General features: G+C 40.8%; 2 protein-coding genes across 2 annotated transcripts; both read left to right on the forward strand.

Annotated features, from left to right (window-relative positions):
- The first annotated feature begins 653 nt into the window (after positions 1 to 653).
- On the forward strand, positions 654 to 7,406 carry LOC119725794 (retinol dehydrogenase 7-like). Its single transcript, XM_038197370.1, has 4 exons — positions 654 to 1,222; positions 5,761 to 6,019; positions 6,554 to 6,720; positions 7,074 to 7,406. Exons 1-4 carry the CDS (start codon positions 892 to 894, stop codon positions 7,316 to 7,318), a joined length of 1,002 nt encoding a protein of 333 aa, XP_038053298.1. The 5' UTR covers positions 654 to 891; the 3' UTR covers positions 7,319 to 7,406.
- Positions 7,407 to 11,920: 4,514 nt separating this feature from the next.
- LOC119725795 (short-chain dehydrogenase/reductase family 9C member 7-like) lies at positions 11,921 to 15,711 on the forward strand. The gene is made up of 4 exons (XM_038197372.1): positions 11,921 to 12,259; positions 12,861 to 13,119; positions 13,861 to 14,027; positions 14,769 to 15,711. Exons 1-4 carry the CDS (start codon positions 11,938 to 11,940, stop codon positions 15,026 to 15,028), a joined length of 1,008 nt encoding a protein of 335 aa, XP_038053300.1. The 5' UTR covers positions 11,921 to 11,937; the 3' UTR covers positions 15,029 to 15,711.
- Positions 15,712 to 20,675: the final 4,964 nt, after the last annotated feature.

Below are 20,675 nucleotides of genomic sequence, written 5' to 3' on the forward strand. Positions count from 1 at the left end.
TGGACGTTCACAAACATGAAGTAACTTTTGTTAATCTATAGTCTACAATTGTTGACAGGCTTTGATTTTTGGACTCAAATGTATTTATAAATGAGAATAGATCAGCCCTTATCGGCAACCAGGCGCATAAACGATTTTAAACGTACTTGTTTAAACCCGGCCAAGTACATTGAAACCCTTATTATTATTGAACATGCTTGATCCTCATGAATATCTGAGGCCTCAAAATACAATTCAAAAGGGACTAATAGGTCGCTTGCAAAACTTAAAGAGCAAAGAAATTTTTCAGAGTATAGTGCAAAGTTGATAGAATCTTCATACATTTTGTGCATTTCAGGTTTCGCATGTGATCCTTTGTTATTTTTATTGTTATAATGAACACACACAAGTTTAATTCCGCCTATTCGGGAAATACAAAAAACTATATTACCCTATAAACCCGTAAGGCCGACAAGCAAAGGTCCATCTATATGAATTTTCGTCCATGATATAAATGAACAGCGACCTCACTCGTTGAACAATCATACGAATTCCGACGAAGTAGGGACTATAGCAGCTTGCCTGTACACGCGAATATAACATACGATAGCAGAAAACCAATATGCACTCAATCTGTTTGTGCTAGTCTAAAGATACCGCTGATAAACAAGCGATTCAGATCAAAACCGCACGGATACAAAGTTCACATCTGGGTCACGAGAAATCCGGTGCTGGGTGAATTCCTGTAATACCTTCCTCAATGCATAAAAGCTGTTGTCATTTCATTTCTGTATTGCATTGAAACCTACGCGAATCGCCATCTCAGGTAGCTTTGTCCCTTGACAATACAAGTGTAGCGTTTGTCCCTCGACAATACGAGTGCAGTTATTTGTTGGCGCATTGCGAACCACAATGGCAGCATGGTCATCAGTTCTGTTAGTCTTGTTTGCGGTACTCATACTGGTCATAACTTTTTGGCTGCTTGACCGCATGTTTATTGACATCAAGGGTAAATATGTACTTATTACTGGATGTGACAGCGGGTTCGGAAACTTACTCGCTCGTCGCCTGGACAACCGTCGAGGATGTCACGTGATTGCTGCTTGCTTAACTGAAGCTGGGAGGACTGAGCTGGACAGTGTGACGTCATCGAGGGTCACTACAATTGTTATGGACATCAGAAGCAGCGAGAGCATTCTCATAGCACGTGATCGTGTTTCGAGTATCATACCGAAGGGGAAAGGTAAACAAATAGAATAGGTAAACAATTAGAATGCTCCAAGGATCACCGAAGGAGGCTAGTTTTACTTCACCACGAAATAAAGCATTCAATATTTGTTTTATAACACTTCACCCACAGATTCTGCTTGGTTATAATATTTTAAATTATTTAAATCTGAACACAGTTGAAATAAACTTCAATTTCAATACAAAATTTGTGGAAAATGTATTTCTCTCTTCCAAACTACTAGTCCAGCGGATATGTGAAAAAAATGTGCACTTTTGCATAAAAGCGTGAAACTTGGCACAGATGTTTATATTCATGCGAGAAAATGTTTTAGATGTGGAGCCATCGCAAATTTACCCTTTTAGGGGCGTGGCATCCATTTAAAAAAAGGGGGCGGGACTTGTCGTGCCCGCAGTAAAAATGGTTTTTCCCACTTGTTACAAAAGCAGGAAACTTCACAAAGACATAATTATATAGATTATTAGTGTTTTCCAGATTCGGAGCCACCACAAAAGTACCTTTTTAGGGGCGTGGCAGCCATTACAAGAAAAGGGGGGGTTTAATTATTATGCCCACTTTGGAAAACATTGTGCCCATATTTCATGAACGAATAAAACGTCCCACAGACGTTAATATTCATGAGAAAAAAAATTCCAGATGTGGAGCCATCTCGAACACACCCTTTTAGGGGCGTTGCAACCATATAGGGGAAAAAAGGGGGCGGGGTTTTCATTATGCCCACCCTGGAAATATTGTTCCCACACTCATAGAGAAATGGAACTTTCCACAAACATTGACATTCATGAGAAAACAAATTCCAGATGTGGAGCCATCTCGAACACACCCTTTTAGGGGCGTGGCAACCATATCAGAAAAAGGGGGGGCGGGGTTTTCATTATGTCCACCCTGGAAATATTGTTCCCACATTCATAGAGAAATGGAACTTTTCACAGACATTGACATTCATGATAAAAACAATTCCAGATGTAGAGCCATTGCGAACACACCCTTTTAGGGGCGTGGCAGCCATATTGAAAAAAGGGGGCGGGGTTCTCATTATGCCCAACATGGGAAAAAAATGCCCACATCTCATGAAAGAATAAAGCTAATTCCCACAGATATTAATATTCAAGAGAAAAAAAAAGTCACACGTGAAGCCATCGTAAACACACCCTTTTAGGGGCGTGGCAGCCATAGTAAAATGGGGGGGGTAGTCATGATGCCCCTATAAAAGAAAGTTCTTATGTAGAGCCACAGCAAACTCATCCTTTTAGAGGTGTGAGGGGCCTACTCACTGTGCCCACAATTGCAATTTTTATATTTTGTTGTTGATTTCTTATAATGTTGATTGGCCCATAACCTATATTATTTGGTAATACAATACCCCAAAGAGCATGGGTACATGTAAGTACCGGTAGGCTAACCCGTGTTATATTGTTCAATGTGTGTACTTGCACCTATATTATCATGCACATCTAAATTCCAGAGTGATTTCATAATTACAAATACACAGCACACAATGGCAGCCCTAAACTCTAACATTTAACATTAATGGGCCATGGAAATCCTTTTTTTACGGGGGGGGGGGGGGAGTGTAAAATCCCCCTACCCCTTACCCGTTGCGCTGCATTGACAGCAGATTGGGTAACAACACGATGTACTCGCCTCACAAAGTGGTGGACACGTCCACTATGACTTCACATTCAATGAATCTGTGTACCCCCACCACACAACACCTCTGTTCTCTTAAAAATGGTATATCAAGCTCTTATGAGTGTTTTTTTTTACCCCGACCAAATCCATTAAAAAAAATTATACGTTATACAGGTGCGACACTGCATATGCCTTTTGGTCTGTCAGAAAAAAAGGCAGGGGAAACAATGTATTTGAAGAAGTAACACTAGTCTTTCCAGGACTAACTGAGGTACCCCAGTTTATACCCCTAATTCAGATATTGATGCAGTTGAAAGTTTATCAATAATTCTACAGACGAAAGAACCAGTAACTGGGTTAATATAGATGAGGCCAGAATGCATAGTGTAAGAAAACAAAGGGTTTGACAACAGTAAATTCCAACTATAAAGGCGGCCCTACTCCAACACATTAAACAGCTATCTGAGGTGGATTTTATTATATGAAACGCGGTCAAAATTTTCCACGTTGTGCATATTGAGTACCCCCCCCCTTTTAAAAATGGATGCCGCACCTCTAAAAGGGTAGGTTTGTGATGGCCTCACATTAAAAAAAAAGATTTTTATGAATGTATTGTCCGAGTGGAATTTAATCCATTTATGAAAGGTAGGCACAACTTTCTTTTATAGGGGCATCATGACTACCCCCCCCCCATTTTATTATGGCTGCCACACCCCTAAAAGGGTGTGTTTACGATGGCTCCACGTGTGATTTTTATCTTGTGAGTATTAATGTCTGTGGAAATTAGCTTCATTCGTTTATGAGATGTGGGCACACTTTCCCATGTTGGGCATAATGAGAACCCCGCCCCCCTTTTTTCAATATGGCTGCCACGCCCCTAAAAGGGTGTGTTCGCAATGGCTCTACATCTGGAATTGTTTTTATCATGAATGTCAATGTCTGTGAAAAGTTCCATTTCTCTATGAATGTGGGAACAATATTTCCAGGGTGGACATAATGAAAATCCCGCCCCCCCCCCTTTTTCTGATATGGTTGCCACGCCCCTAAAAGGGTGTGTTCGAGATGGCTCCACATCTGGAATTTGTTTTCTCATGAATGTCAATGTTTGTGGAAAGTTCCATTTCTCTATGAGTGTGGGAACAATATTTCCAGGGTGGGCATAATCAAAACCCCGCCCCCCCCCTTTTTTTCCCTATATGGTTGCCACGCCCCTAAAAGGGTGTGTTCGAGATGGCTCCACATCTGGAATTTTTTTTCTCATGAATATAAAGGTCTGCGGGACGTTTTATTTGTTCATGAAATATGGGCACAATGTTTTCCAAAGTTGGCATAATAATTAAACCCCCCCTTTTCTTTTAATGGCTGCCACGCCCCTAAAAAGGTACTTTTGTGGTGGCTCCGAATCTGGAAAACACTAATAATCTATATAATTATGTCTTTGTGAAGTTTCCTGCTTTTGTAACAAGTGGGAAAAACCATTTTTACTGCGGGCACGACAAGTCCCGCCCCCCTTTTTTTAAATGGATGCCACGCCCCTAAAAGGGTAAATTTGCGATGGCTCCACATCTAAAAAATTTTCTCGCATGTATATAAACATCTGTGCCAAGTTTAACGCTTTTATGCAAAAGTGCACAATTCATCGATATTTTGTCACATATCCGCTGGACTATACCCCATCGCGAAATGTTTGAACCCAACTCTGTGGCGCGCTCTCTTTGGAACAAAACGCGCTGCGTGCAACGCACAACGCGCACACCAGCATGCATTTGCACACAAATGCCGCGCCGTGGAAATAGTACTTTGGTTGCTAATGGTATAGTACTTTGGTTGCTACGGGTATAGTACTTTTGGCCGTGCACAGAAAGATAGCAAAAATAGAAAGTATCATGTGACTCGCTCTCGGCCAATCAAGACACAGAATCTGCGGGTGAGGTGTTATAATGCTATATGTTATGGTACACCTTCAAAAATATATTTCAGAAAGACTTAATTTGATTAATGCAATGACTTAATTTCATGTATTTGTCTGATAAAAATATACTTAAGCATCCGCAGTTTCCTATCGACGGGTAGAGTGTGTACTGATCAAAGCGTTGAGTTCCCGGATCTTTTCAGAAACTCACAAACTCACTAAAGAGATTCGATAGATGGTGCTACCGTTAACTGTATATTATTGCTATCTTCAATTTGCATATCTTAAAATTTCATCGAATACTTATAGCTTCCTTAAGACTGGCTGTTGTGATACGCCGTAGAAGTGGTTACGTCATACGCCGCCGAGGTAACGTCCGCTTTGCCCGGGATAATGTGTCCGCACAAACTGGACTGGCTAAGCTATAGCACGCTGCCCACTTTTTCATCAATTTTTCATCAGTGAAAAATAAAGTTAGAAAATGAAAACAAATGAATTCGTCACATTCTAAATTATAACTACAGTCAGCTACGAAACACCGTCCCATTTTGCAGTCTTATTCATTCTAAATGTCTGAGAAATGTCTACAAGAAAATGTGCACCTAAATCGCCCGTGCAAATTATATGGGCAAAATGGCGGACGAGACATTATTTGGAACCATCACTTTCCGCTTCATTCACAAGTACCCCCTCACCGGCAAAGAAAGTACAGTTTGGGTGACCGACCGACGCCATCTTGCCCGCTGACTGCAATTTTGCTGCGACGCGCGGCCGTACCACTGCGTGTAGTACAAATCCCCTCGTGTACGTGCGTCAGACACAAGGAACGGTGCGCGTCAACCAGCTAAATGTCCCACCCATTGGGACGTCATTGCTAGGTAAAAGGGCGCCCTCTTTCTTGGCGCACGAAGCCCATTGGAGACAACCCCGTGAAACGTCGCACTTCTGTAGCGTTCGGCATATTATCAGTTTGGTTTCTTTCTGACAGGTCTATGGGGATTAGTCAACAACGCCGGGATCATATCTGCGATGGGTCTCCCCCACTGGCACTCAAGACAGGAAGTCAGTCACGTGATGGAGGTCAATCTCCTGGGCACCATTGACGTCACCAATACTTTCTTCCCATTGGTCAGGGAGGCCAAGGGACGCGTGGTCAATGTGTCTAGCGGGGTGGCGCTGTTCCCTTCGGCCGGGAGTTATTACGCTGTATCCAAGGCCGGGGTGGAGGCCTATTCAGATTATGTAAGGTGAGTTTATTCCGTTGGGGTAAACTGTAGAAAGTAAACGTATTGCCATTAACACATTTCTAGGTGAAAAGAAATAATGTTCCGGGTCAAATTGACACTTTTCCGGGTTAAAAATGACACTTCTCCGGGTAAATATCAGACTTCATTCATTCATTTTCCGGGTCACTTTCACCTTGAAAAGTGTCATATTTCCCCCAAGGTAATGTGTCATTTTGACTCGAAAAAGTGTTATTTTGACCCGGGAAATTGTCATTGTGGCCCGGGAAATTGTCATTTTGACCCGGGAAATTGTCAGGCCACTGAGGACCCGGATTCCAGGTAAAATCTGACAAGGTAAAAAGAGGCTGAGTAAACGTATGCAAGGTTCTTGTGTGATAGATCAAAAATCAAAGCAAGTCAACCACAAGTCATCCATTCCCAAGTTAATAACACTTCTTTTTTTTCCACTTTAGGAATGATGTTTGGCTATTGTACATAATTTTCGTAATTCATGGTTTGTTGACACTGTCCTGTTTTCTCGATATTTGTACACAGGGCATCCTGTCAAATATCTGGTGTGTCAGTTCACATTATAGAGCCCGGATCTTTCAAGAGTTCGTTCGTAAATCCGCAAACAACCAAAGACTTACTGAGGAAGCTGTGGGACAGGCTTCCCGAGGAGGAACGCCAGGATTTCGGTGGCGAGATGGCCTATAAAGCACGTAAGTCTAGGTTGGCAGCGGAAAAGCCTTTGTTTTTGTTCTGATTTTGTTTTTCTTCTTGAAAAACCGATGAAAACATAACCTCCTTGGCGGAGGTAATAATAAAAGAAAAACTAAAAAACAAGCATAAAGATATGGCAGGGGGAAACATGTGGCATTTTAAAAAGAAACCTTTTAAAGGCAATTTCCCTCGCTATATTTGTAGTAATCAGTTATGTGGGTAAAATGCTGTAATAAAAAAGATTGTATACAACATTAGCAAGTTATGTTTTGCTGCTTTAATAACCAGTTTTAATTTAAGGAACAACTTGTTATGTGTTAACAAGACTTGTTTTTTTTTTCTTTTGAAACAGTTGAGCTGACTTTGGCGGAAGCTCTGGAAATGGCGTCTCCGAAGTTGCACCTTGTGACGGACGCTATGGAGCACGCACTGTGTGGCAGGTTTCCATGGCGACGCTACTTGCCCGGATTGGAGGCGAAGCTCTTCTACAAATTCTTCTCGCTCCTGCCGGCTTTTTTCACGGATTTTGTATTTGCCTTTGCGTTCAGTTTTCTATTGAAACGGAACCTGAAAAGGGTCTCTAAAGCCACCTCTTAATATTAACACAAGCCTTATAGAATGCATTGTGAAAATGAACGAACGGTGAGAAATGGAATACAGCGACAGTTGGTTATCTAGCGCCCTCTTGTATCATGTTAATGTATCCAATTGGGCGCAGCCATTTTGTTTTTACCTCTTGCGTTATCATCTCATTAAAGTCTTATCTCTCGTTCAATAAGTCCTGTGTTTGGCCGTGGTTCATTCGTGTGGCGTCCCCATCATGTACTTAGTGCAGCAGATGTAAACGGGGTCTACCCGATGTTCCCCAATACCTATGTTCCCCGAAATCCTTAGGGTTGGGGTTAGGGTCAGGGTAGAGGAACACAGGTATTGGTGAACATAGGTATGCACCCGATGTGAACGGGAAGTAAATAAGTGCTTTTATTTCCGTTCTAACAACATTTAAATATTACAATTATCATAATATTTCTGCAAATGAAGCAAGTAGAGAAATGACAGCAGATTAAAAGTATTATCTTAAATCTTATGACGCGTTTTTATTGGTGAAATATAACGTCCGTTTCTAATTCTTGACGCAGAAACTCCAATAAGGGTGAACAATTTCAAGAAGGAAATCGTAAATGTCATTTAAAATTGTATTATGAACCTCGGAAGAATAACATAATTACATGTATTTATATTTTGGAAGCAAACTTCGAAGATCTTAATGAACGTGCCATCTTTTGTTATTTCCATATGTCGCAACTGAGTGCAATGGATGTTGCTGAGATTTATAATAAATGATTTATTGTTGAAGTTTTTGAAACATTAGATTTTTACATAGATTTGGCCCTTATATCCTGATAAAAGCCTACGATTGCGGTCTATTAAAAATAGTATAGATGAGTGCAACGCAAGTATGATTAATTTAAAAGAAACAAAATGGATCGTGCCATAATTAGACTCCTTCACTTGTCTAAAATTAACTAAAACTTAACTATGCATAAAGTGAGCTGTTCAAGTTAAAGCATAATAAATAAAGAGAAGCGTTATCTGTTGTTATTTTTCTTTCGATTTTTCTTTAGTGCTTGTCGGAGCATAAAATAACTATCATGCATTTAAATCATAGTCCACTCAGTATTCTACACGGCATCCCTCCAACTTAGAATCTCCCGTCTTAAAGATTCTATTTTCTTTTCCGAACGAAATTTAAAGGAATGTAAAGTTCAGCAACAAAAAAGGTTTAAAACGGCCAGCACCGGTTCAGAAATTGCGCACGCTATTCCGAACGAATAAGGAGCGTCCTGTTCTTAATTCGAAGTTGAAATTAATCAATTGATTACATGTCGTGTGCTGATTTTTTTTTCGTGCAATGTCTCATTGGAAAGCTGATAACTAATGTAATGATAGAAAATTATTAATTCAATTTGCAAAACTGTTTGTTTTTTTCAAGGTGCCACACCCCAAAAGCACGTATACACTAATGTTTACGGCTCACCAAACTAATCCCTTGGTGCTAAATCCAAGCCTCTACTACTTTAACCCTACACCAGCAAGAGTCAGGCAATCTCCTGATGACAAACAGAGCATACTCATCCAAACATCGAATTTAAACAACTGGTTCTTCTCAGAATCACACAACTCAAGAGAGATAAAATTCACATGGTGTTATCGCAAACTTTCCATACTTTGTCCATGTCCACCATGCAAACCTACAAGTCTAAATAATTTCAATCACAGATGTTTCTAAATAACAAAATACAGGGTGATCAGAATGATCTGAACCCAAATTAAAACAATATTAAAAGTATGTAGCAATTATCCAAACAATTGCAAATGAGATATGATAAAGGCTGTTATTTTGGAAATATTTGGTTAAAGTTTCATGTAATAACAAATCAAAACCTAGTCATGGTGACTGACTCCCTTGAAGTTTAATTGACACATTAAAAAAAAAAGGCAAAACCAAATCCATTTGCAGACTGGACAATGAGCCACTTCAATGAAAATGATGGCATAACTCTTCACCACAGCCACTAATTGGAAAAATTCAAAAATTCCTGTGAAAGACAAGGTAATTAATATCGATTCATATGAAACACTCCGTTTTTTCTCAATACACTCTGACTACTTGCCACAAACAAAAATTGTGAACTTGGGTCCATATTCTGAACCCCGTAGCCTTCAGCCTTCAACTGTCATTGACCTGTGTTGGGGCAAACAAACACGTCCATAATGTGGTAAAAATAGCTAGATATTTATAGCTGCCCGGTCAAAGACTATCTCTAACAAACAAAAAGTCACGAAGTGTATCAAGTTCGTTAACCCTGTGGTAGGCCTGCAGAAACCAAAGTTCATTATTACAAGAAGAATCGTTGACGTGCAAACACTGCAGGTCTTTCAGCACTGCACACACGCCAGCTAGTCCGTACACAGGAGGTAGGTTCCTTTTTTGTCTTCATGTAAACACTAATCATACTACTCAGATCAACAAACGATGGTATTTTATGTTAATATTAACATGAGTTTGTGGTGTTCTTCTCAAACATAACCGCGAAAACGTTTTGTATGAAGAATGTACTAATAAAAGTATGAATGAAGTTTAGTGCGCATATCATCGTAACGTGTCCCAATCCTATATTAAAAAATTCTACGCTGTCTGTATAATCTAAAAATTAATGTGGCCTGACGTTGCGAACTTAGCAAGTTCTTCTTCAGAGGCTAAAACAGAAATGACAGAGGCACATACATTAACATGGGGGTGCACACAAACATGCAGGGATGAAAGAAGAAACACAAAAGGAGGATTAGGTGGGAAAGGTGTGGAAAGATGCAGGGGAGGGTGGATGAGAGAACAAAGAAACAAAGGGAGATGGCAAACCACAAGGGGTCTGGTATGAACAGGGGAGGGACCAGAAAGGGGAAGGATCAAAGGTCACAGGGAGTGGGAACGGACAAAAGAGTGTGGGAGTGAAGGGGGATTATGCGGGGGGCAGTATGGAGGTGGAAAGGGATGAAAGATGGGGGAAGATGGGTAAACACAAACAATGAAGACCAGGTGGATTATCTGTAACAGAAGACAATGGGGGAAGAAAAAGATTAATCATTTCCAAGTTGGATGTTGAGACCACGTGGTTGAATAGTTCGAAGACGATTCATCCACACTTTCTCTCTGCTGAGGCGAACTGAGTCCTTGCGATGGCCAAGAGATTCAATGCCCTGCAAAATCATATCAGAAATGGAGTGGTTAGGCAGGTTGAAGTGATGACCAACAGGGGTGTCTAGTTTCTTGGTGTTGACCGTTGACCGGTGGGCATAGAAACGCTTCTTGAGCGTATTCTTAGTCTCACCTACATACTGCACTCCACAGACCCTGCAAGAAATGAGATATATGACATTAGGGGTGTTACAAGTGATGTTACCAATGGTTCTGTGGGTAGTGACAGAAGAGTGGCCAGAAAAGGAGTCAGACTCCTGGATATGAATCTGGCAGACAACACATCTGGAACTGCACTTGAAAGTACCATGCTGGGTGGGAGGGGATGCAGGGTCTGTGGAGTGCAGTATGTAGGTGAGACTAAGAATACGCTCAAGAAGCGTTTCTATGCCCACCGGTCAACGGTCAACACCAAGAAACTAGACACCCCTGTTGGTCATCACTTCAACCTGCCTAACCACTCCATTTCTGATATGATTTTGCAGGGCATTGAATCTCTTGGCCATCGCAAGGACTCAGTTCGCCTCAGCAGAGAGAAAGTGTGGATGAATCGTCTTCGAACTATTCAACCACGTGGTCTCAACATCCAACTTGGAAATGATTAATCTTTTTCTTCCCCCATTGTCTTCTGTTACAGATAATCCACCTGGTCTTCATTGTTTGTGTTTACCCATCTTCCCCCATCTTTCATCCCTTTCCACCTCCATACTGCCCCCCCCCCCGCATAATCCCCCTTCACTCCCACACTCTTTTGTCCGTTCCCACTCCCTGTGACCTTTGATCCTTCCCCTTTCTGGTCCCTCCCCTGTTCATACCAGACCCCTTGTGGTTTGCCATCTCCCTTTGTTTCTTTGTTCTCTCATCCACCCTCCCCTGCATCTTTCCACACCTTTCCCACCTAATCCTCCTTTTGTGTTTCTTCTTTCATCCCTGCATGTTTGTGTGCACCCCCATGTTAATGTATGTGCCTCTGTCATTTCTGTTTTAGCCTCTGAAGAAGAACTTGCTAAGTTCGCAACGTCAGGCCACATTAATTTTTAGATTTATATATTTCAGGTCCACCCAGTCAGTAAGCAGTTTGCAGCAGTCTTACTTTTTTTCATGTTTTTTTTCCTGTCTGTATAATGTTTGTCTGTCTTCTGTCTCTCTGATGTCTGTGTGTTATGTTGGGTTTTTTTGGTAAAAGGTCTAAGGAGTGTGTGGAAGCACTAATGCAGGAGATAGTTTAATTACAGTGTTGTGGATATCTTTTCAATTATATTAATTGTAAACGTGATTTTAATATTAAGATAATTATTATCTAAATATTAAAATCACTAAATTGCAACTAGTCATAATACCAATTCTGATCGATGTTATTTTAGCGTACTATCAATGCTTGTTTAATAATATGATACTTAGGCGTATTATTTCTATTGAATATTGTTCTCAGCAATCTGACTTGCAACAAACATCAGGCATGTTGGTGCTCGTATGCGCTGCAGTTGCAGTATTTGCATGCCTAGTAGTAGTCTTGGTACTAGACCGCATCTATATCGACATCGAAGGCAAGTATGTCTTCATCACGGGCTGCGACTCTGGATTCGGCAACCTGCTCGCCCGCAACCTGGATCGACGCAGGGGGTGTCACGTGATCGCAGCCTGCCTTACAGAGGAAGGCGCTGCTAAACTCAAGCGTGTGACGTCATCGAGGTTGACTACATTGCAATTGGATGTCACAAGCAGTGAGAGTGTTCGGAGAGCCCGTGATGCAGTACAAACAATCATACCGGAGGGACAAGGTATTTCCTGAGGTTACACTTTCACAATAACATTCCTCGTGTGAAATCTTTACCTGTGTTCAGAAATACGAGGAACTAAAATCAAATAACACAGCAGCGCAGAAATCAGAGACTGCGTTTTAAATAGAATGATTTAATACGATTGATGTGAAACACGCAAATGCTTATGCTGCTATCCAAATAAATCACGTAATATCGAACACAGTGGCGATACCTATAAATACCAGGCTTGTCTGAATGAAAATACTCGGAAAATCTTAAGTTCATTCTAGTAAAAAATGATAGCACGCAATACAGATTTGCGACTCGATCAGATTTAATCCCTCAAACCTCCGAGTAAAAAAAAAACACAATCAAACAAAACCAACAAATTACGAAAATAAAAGTCTGTAAATGTATCGTTTTCCAACCAATTAGACCAATAGCTGCATGATGATAACGATGATGTTGAAATTCTACCCCTTTTAAAGGCATGGTGGCATGCTTTGTTGCATCATGGAAAAAGACTAAATGCTACCCATTTTAAACACATGGTGGCGTGCTTTGTTGTATCATGATAAAGAAGGATACCATGTCTGCATGCCTCCGTTCATTTCTCCAGGGTTGTGGGGCTTAGTCAATAATGCTGGAATCATCTCCCCTCTGGGACCGTACCATTGGCTAAACAGGGAGGACATTGTGAAAGTCCTGCAGGTCAACCTCGTTGGCGCCATTGAAGTGACTAACACGCTTTACCCACTCATCCGCGCCGCTAGAGGGCGTATTGTCAACGTGTCCAGCGCGGTGGCGCTGTTCCCTTCGTCGGGGACCATATACACAGCATCAAAAGCCGCCATAGAAGCTTTTTCAGACAACATCAGGTATCAACAATTTAGCATTACAAGTAGTTTGTTATGAACCTTGTGTGAAATTTGAGTTCATAGAAGCCGTTAATTTCAGTGAAATGTGTTCAGTAAACATCATTGCAAATTATCTACTTAGCAGTATCAATAGCTTATCATCAAGATAGCGGAAACACAGCGTGTAAACGTTAATCTCACACTTTGTCAGACAACCAGACCTTTCCCAGTCACAGTTAGGCCCAAGTGTCAAAAGGCCTTGGGCACAGCTAAACATTCCTAAGTGAGAATCACAATTAAAATCTCCCTTCAGTACCATTAGCCCATCTGTCAGATTCAGGGCAGCGAAATCACACTGTAGACGTAAGCTGAAATATTTTGAATCAACAGATAATTATTTTTTTTTGGTTACTATAAAGGGTCAAAAGGCAATGGAATCCGGTTCGAAGAACCATTCCGCGATCAGCTAGGTTACTGATATCTAAATCAACGTTGCAACTCTCCTGAAGACGGTCAGAGCATACTGACCGGAACGTCGAGTTTATACCTCTGGTTCTTTTCAGAACCATTCTCTTAGTTGAGAAATTATTCCACATGGTGTTTCCGCAAACCTTTCATTATCTAGTACCTCCACGATGCAAAGCCTCAAATCTTACTTAAATCAACGTTGTGTTCATGATCTGGGAACTACAGTTTGGAAGTTATAACCATCTCTTTATTTTCTATTCTCCCAAATGTATTTTCATTCATGTCAACAACAAGGTGTGACATGAAGCAGTATGGCGTGTCCGTCCACGTTATCGAGCCAGGGGCGTACCAGGGTACATTCTCTGATACAGACGCAATGAAACGCAGACTGAACACCGCCTGGGAGCGGCTACCGCAGGAAGAGAGGGACAGCTTTGGTGGCGAGATTGCACGTGAAGCAAGTAAGCTCAATATGATCCGTAAATGTCCCTTTTTACAAAGAGTCCATCTGTCAAGCAATACGGTATTTTGAGATATGTGAAAACACCATGTTAATTTGGATGAGCAGCCTCAAACTGAGTGTAAACTTGGCAAGATGAGCTTTTGCATAAGCAGTCTTACATAACATCCCACAAGAAATCGTAATAGCTATTGAAAATCTTCAAGATCTAGTTACAGACTTTTTGAAAAGGGACGCGCTGAAAAGCTCAAAAAGTTCATTTTTATAGTTGGATAATTTTAAATAATGTGTATTTATAAACGGCTTAAGGCTCATTGATGCTCAAGGCGCTACATCATTATTACCCTGCTCATTGGGCCAATGTAGCATTCCAAATGCAATCTCAGCTCCCTGGAGAGTGTACAGCTCAATGCTGCCGCTTCGGCACAAATTAACTTAGACCAATCACAATAACCTTCCTGCCCTCACAGGCACCCATTTACTCCTGGGTGGAGAGAAGCAATGAGTGGCAAAGTGCCTTGCCCAAGTGCACATGCACCACGACCCCAGGCTGGAATCGAACCCACAACCTGCAGAATTACTTGCTGACAACGAATTCATGCTCCAGACCACGAGGCCACAGCACTCAGTTTCGCCAGTAAATGTCCCTTTTAGCAATCTGTATTAGCAATCTGTATTTTGTAGATTGTACAAATTCCGTTAGCCATTAACCTGCTGTGTTTTTGTATACATTTTGTTTTAGTGGAGCTGCTTATTATCGATGCTCTGCGCATGGCGTCCCCTCATTTGCATGAAGTGACGGATGCCATGGAGCATGCGCTCTGTTCCCGGTTCCCATGGCGACGGTACCTACCAGGACTGGATGCTAAATTATTCTACAAACCGATGTCTCTCCTTCCCGCCTTTTTAGCGGATGGTGTTTATAATTTCTTGTTTGGACAGGCACTGGAAAACAAAAAGAAAATTGTAAGGAAGGCCAAAGCGTTGGAGAAAAAAGATTGAGATCGTAACATAAGTTTGGTCTAGCAAGTGCAGTAGCTCAATGTGATTACGTTTAATTTGACATAATTGACAGGAATTGACTCTTACAAGTTATCTGACAGGAATTGTAATCAAACATATTAAGGTGACATCAAGTTATGTTACTGACACTTTTACGAGCTTAGTCTATATACCGTTAATTGCTTGGTTTACTATCACAAGCAGGTGTAAGTTATGTATATATGGACCTTTACCACTTCGCAATGAGCGATGTCTAAACGACAGAACAATGACAACAGGTCATAGGACTGTACATTAGAAGCTGAGCCGGAATAATTTGTTGGTAATGATTCACAATTCCTAGTACAGTGCTTGAAGATACTCTGTCACGAAATTATGCTGTGAATAGCAGCCAATGAATTATGCTGCAGATCGGTGACTACGGGAAACTTTTGAGACGCGTGGGGGCAGCAAACACAACGGTCCTTTTTAATTGTTGACGTCATGTTAGCTTAAGTAAGCATTTCCGAAAATGAAGAAAACAATTCAGGCGATTCACAATGCAGTGCGCTACCAAGAGTTTGCCATGGAAAGTCTTTTTTTTTTCAAGTTTACGGTCGACAAATCATGGCCCATTTCAATGAGTGTCAGTTGACAACTTGAGCTATTTTGTTTAAGATTGGGGCATAGCGTTCTGCCGCCTTTATACAAAATCTCCAAATTGATCCAAATAAACAAAGGGCAAAAACAGATACTCGATTCATACGTTTACAAAACTACTGACCGCAAAAACTAAACAGTCCCGCGCAGCAAATTTGTCGACCATCTCCCACAATGCACTGGGAAAAATGAACTCTCCTGGGCAAACGGAGGCACACTTGATGGCGCACTGCATTGTGAATCGCCCCAATTGAAATGGACCAGCGTGTAATCTGCTGTCACCAAGCGTCTCGATCACAAAAGTATCCCATTCAGTATGTTCATTATTACTTTAACACTTTAAGGGCGATGACATAAGTAAATTAAATAGTTTTACACTCCAGTTTTAATCAGCAATGTTTTGTCTTAGCAAGTCTTTAGAAGTCTGTTAATGATAATGAATAATTTCTCCCGTTATGATTTGTACCTTTCAATTTACAATTTAAAAATGTATTGATTGTATTTTAAGTAGTTTTTAACTAAAATACCCATGGTAAATTTGAATGTTTTCAGCCTGTGGGCTGCTTTTAATTCAAATAAATAAACCAAAATAATAATAATAAAAAGTAATGATGTTTACCAGACTTCCCTTGATCTTTATTGTATTTCTGCAGTAATGGGTGTCTAAACTGCTGATGAGATGATACATCATGAACTATTATCATGAATAACATGAATTAACATTGATTCATTGCTATGGGCTCCATGCACAAGTACTCCCTCAACGGCCAGAAAAAGAGAGTTGGAGAGACCTAGACTGGTTCAAGGTCCGTCCACTGCGTATTTCGAATGATCCAAAGTTATTGGTGGCGGGGATTGGTCTGGGAGACCATCGAAAGTTAAATTCAAACTTTTTCGCGCGCCAACAACGCCTGATGTAGGGCACTCAAGCCCGGTTTATACTTCACGCGAAAGCAAGTGCGAAGCGAAATTCATGTAGTCAACAATGGTGGACGCGCTTCGAATGTATTGTTGACGTTACGAATTTCGTTTCGCTTTCGCTTTCGCGTGAAGTATGAACCGGGCTTTACGCGAAGACGCTGTGGCTCATAGCTTTTGCACATTCAGGAAGTCGTGCGTACTTCGCACGCGAAACAGTAAGGCGCGCCATTTTTGTTGGTGCACGGAAGCCATGAGTCTCATTGTTATATTAAGGGGATAAACGTGTAAATGAACGGTGATAAACGAGATTTCAAACTGGTTAGGGATCTGGTTGCACTATGGAAATTTTTGTTCACCTCTTGTTTAAAACAATATTATATTTAAAAGATTAAACATCTGAAATAAGTATTTTTTTCTACGCAAAATATCCCGCCATTAAAAACCTACGGGCCTAACTTCGAGGAATTGTTCGGCTTTCTTGATAAAAAAAAATTTAAAAAAACATCTAAAACTCCCAATTCGGGTGCCAAGTTTATCTTAATATTTTCTGCCATAATTATTCTTCAAGTTCGTACTGTACACATTAAAATTTTGCCTTGCTCAATGCCCCGCCCATACAACACAAATTGCCTCTATTTGTCCATACCCAGAATGCAACGCCGTTATCGATGAGGTATTTAGCGCCCATTAACTGAGTCGAAATTCAGTGCAAACCTTGTGATGCGTTCATAACTATCGACGGAGCAATATTGTCCATACGCAAGCCAGCCAGCCTTCCCGGGAAGAGCAACCTCCCCGTACAAACAACACTCATCAAGCAAATTGATCACTACCGTTATGAGAAACTTGCAACGGAAACGCTGGCGCAAATTGAGCATGAAAAACAAAAGAAAACAAGAAGAGAAAAAAAAAGAGAAGATGAACTAATGTCCAGTAATCAAAGCCTTGAATAAAAAAATCATATGGAATTTTTCACTTCGGGATTGAGCGCAGTGCGGTAATTGCAGCACGGTCGGTTGAGCGAGGAATGACTTGTCAAATAACAAGTATATTTCTGCACAACTGTTGCACTGACGAACGCCACACGGACTATCCGCGGCATTTTACAATCGCAAATAAATACTGAGAATTGGCGAACCTGGCACAGAGCCACCGCAATCAACACGCGGTAGAAGACTTTTAAGATAGCTCACTACAAGTCGTCTCCATCTGACACAGTAAACAGCGATTGAATATGGCTCTTATAAACAACGGTAAGTCAAGATAGTTAAAGATTTTGCCAACTACCTACAAAGGGTGAGTCAAAATGATCCGGACCCAAGTTCACCATTTTTGTTGTGGCAAATAGAGTATTATTGAGAGAAAATATGAGTGTTTCAAATGAAAGGTTATTACCTTGTCTTCCACAGGAATTTTGAATGTTTCAAAATAGTGGCTGTGGTGAAGAGTTATGCCATTTTCATTGAAGTGGCTCATTTTCCAGTCTGCACACGGAATTGGTTTTGCTTTCTTTTTTTAATGTGTCAATAACTTCAAGTGAGTTAGTCACCATGACTAGGTTTTAATTTGTTATTACACTGCTTCACATCAGTACGCGATTTCAATACATTAGTTGTGTCTAATCATGGAACCGTGGTTAGGGTGTTTCTTTAGCGTGTGTTCTTTGCTAGCACTTTTTTTCTTCAAAATAGTACAATGGATATACATGAAACTTTTACTAAATATGTCCAAAATACCAGCCTATAACATATCTCAATTGCACTTGTGTTGATAATTGCTACATAGTTTTAAAAATATTTTCTTTGATTTTGGTCCTCATCATTCTGACTCACCCTGCAGACGAGTTCTATCATGTTGTTTGCCTACAGTCAATATGAACAATATGTTGTAACTTTCAAAAATGGACGGATTTGGGGTTATTATTTATAGGAAATATTTGTTACACTGACCTGTTTGAAGTTTTGTGTTCGTGGATGCTGGGAAAAATCAAGAAAAAAATTGTGTTCTTGTAGTCTGGTTTACTCACGCTACTTCACGTGATTTGAATGATTCTTGTACTAAAAGAAGCTCATTGATTGGGCTTTCATGTCCTAGATTTTGGAAGTGCAACAGGCAAAACTTCATTCAAAAATTGGTCCCGCCATTTGGGTTTCGTTGTTTCTACTCACACAGTAGTTAATGTGTTCGGGTTTGTCGGCTTCCTATTTTGTTTGACTACAGCAATTGCAGTGTTGATCTTTTGTGTGGCGTCGGCAGCAAGCATTCACACAATCGGCCGGTTTCACCTCAGCGATCCACACGGCGTTGCTTCGCAATCTAACGTGCCCCTTGCAAACTACTACCGATGTGCTGCAGCATGTATGAACAACGACAACTGCAAGTACTTCACCGTGGATCTCGATGGTTGCGTTGTGGGTGAGACTGGTGACCAACCGGCGATAGGCTCCGGAACCAACTTGGTGTACCAGCGAGGAATCACCCAACAGGTATTTGCCTCTATCTTGTTCGGGAATACTTTATAAAATATTGCACGAGACAAAAATATTTGTTTGTATACGTTTGATCTTTTTGTACCTGAGAATCAGCTAATAGACCTTTATCATGCTGCCACCATGTTTCCTGTTTCCAATAACAGTACTGAATGATCATGTTTTTGTGCACAAAGGAACCAGACTATTTTTCCTTCCAACTTCGCTTTAGTTACGTTGATTTGAATGGGAAAAAATAAAGATGGTCGCAACATGATAATGGTATATTACTTTCGACCAAACGACCGACCCATCGACCGCCTGATCGAGTCAGTAATTTTCCTCTTAAGCTGAGACTTTCTAGTCTACTAGGAAATCCACGTAATGTTGTTGTTTGTATATTTATATATGTTTTGTTTGTCGGAGAGATGTAATTCAAAATAAGGTCTTACCCTTCGTTGAAGATCATAGTAGTATGTGCACTGTGCTCTCGGCGCTGTCCGAGGGATTGCAAGAACAACAAAACGTTAACTTACTCGGTATGACTCGTATTAATGACCTCATGTTTACTACTGGAGACAATTTACCCCAATTAATCGTTACAGTGAAACGCCGCTATAACGAACACATCTATAACGAACATGTGGCTATAACGAACATCCCCTTTGGCTCCTGAAATAATAAAATCTATTATAATGCACAATTACTATAAACGAACGACCAATATAAGGAACATTTTGTATTTGTACGGTATCAGGCAGACTCATTCAATGTTGATATGAATAGTATGCTAGATAATACGCAAGTGAGCAACATAAAATCACAAATGATTCTTTTTCAATTGGCTTTGCAACAGAGGGAGTGCACCGACGAGAAGCAGACATCAACTCCGCCGATAACAACCACGGAATATAAAGCGCAGACCGCAACTCAGCCGATAACAGCCACGGAATCTAAAGGGCAGGTTGAACCACCTGGTGGGCGCTGATCTAGCCACCTGACGAAGCTCAGGCTGTTAACCTATTTTGAGGTAAGGCCGACACAATATGTGACCTACTGAGGCAAAATGAGGAATGTCCCCCAAAACCTTTTAAGTAATCGACGCCTGAAGCCGGATATTCTAGTAAAATCATGTCAAAATCGTTATTGATTGTTTTGTATGTTTGAGTAACCAAGGTATCCTAGATCCACACTATTAAGCCAGTGATTTGCGCTTTAACAAGATGTACATGTGACGTGAAAAGTCAAAGGTGGGGGTTATTCCTCATTATGCTACGGCAGGTCACATATGAGGGCGCTATTTCGTTTATGTAGCTACAAACGACTGTACCCTAATCAAACAGCGCCCTCCTATTGTGTCTGCCATACCTCAAGATAGGTTCCCTGCAGTTCCCTTGCCTAGTTTTGTGTGGTAAGTTTTGAACCTCAATCATCGTAGCAACTTTTCTGTTTATCGTTTCGGTTTGCGGTAACACCTTGTTGTAATTAACTATTGTCGCTCAGTAGATATTTAGTTCTGGTACGAAGTTGTCCTGCTTATTATCAACTTTCGCTTAGTAGTTTTAAATTCAAATTAAGTTTTTGTCCTTCACCGACGTGTAAACACTGTATACTCAGTG

The sequence above is a fragment of the Patiria miniata genome, unplaced genomic scaffold, assembly GCF_015706575.1.
Source record: "Patiria miniata isolate m_02_andy unplaced genomic scaffold, ASM1570657v1 HiC_scaffold_19, whole genome shotgun sequence".
Classification (NCBI taxonomy): domain Eukaryota; kingdom Metazoa; phylum Echinodermata; class Asteroidea; order Valvatida; family Asterinidae; genus Patiria; species Patiria miniata.

Bases quoted from the DNA above. Each gene is read 5' to 3' on its own strand.
- LOC119725794 (XM_038197370.1), top strand. From the start codon at position 892: ATGGCAGCATGGTCATCAGTTCTGTTAGTCTTGTTTGCGGTACTCATA. The intron at 1,223-5,760 runs GTAAACAAATAG...TCTTTCTGACAG, and splicing joins TATCATACCGAAGGGGAAAG to GTCTATGGGGATTAGTCAAC. The intron at 6,020-6,553 runs GTGAGTTTATTC...ATTTGTACACAG, and splicing joins GCCTATTCAGATTATGTAAG to GGCATCCTGTCAAATATCTG.
- LOC119725795 (XM_038197372.1), top strand. From the start codon at position 11,938: ATGTTGGTGCTCGTATGCGCTGCAGTTGCAGTATTTGCATGCCTAGTA. The intron at 12,260-12,860 runs GTATTTCCTGAG...TCATTTCTCCAG, and splicing joins AATCATACCGGAGGGACAAG to GGTTGTGGGGCTTAGTCAAT. The intron at 13,120-13,860 runs GTATCAACAATT...GTCAACAACAAG, and splicing joins GCTTTTTCAGACAACATCAG to GTGTGACATGAAGCAGTATG.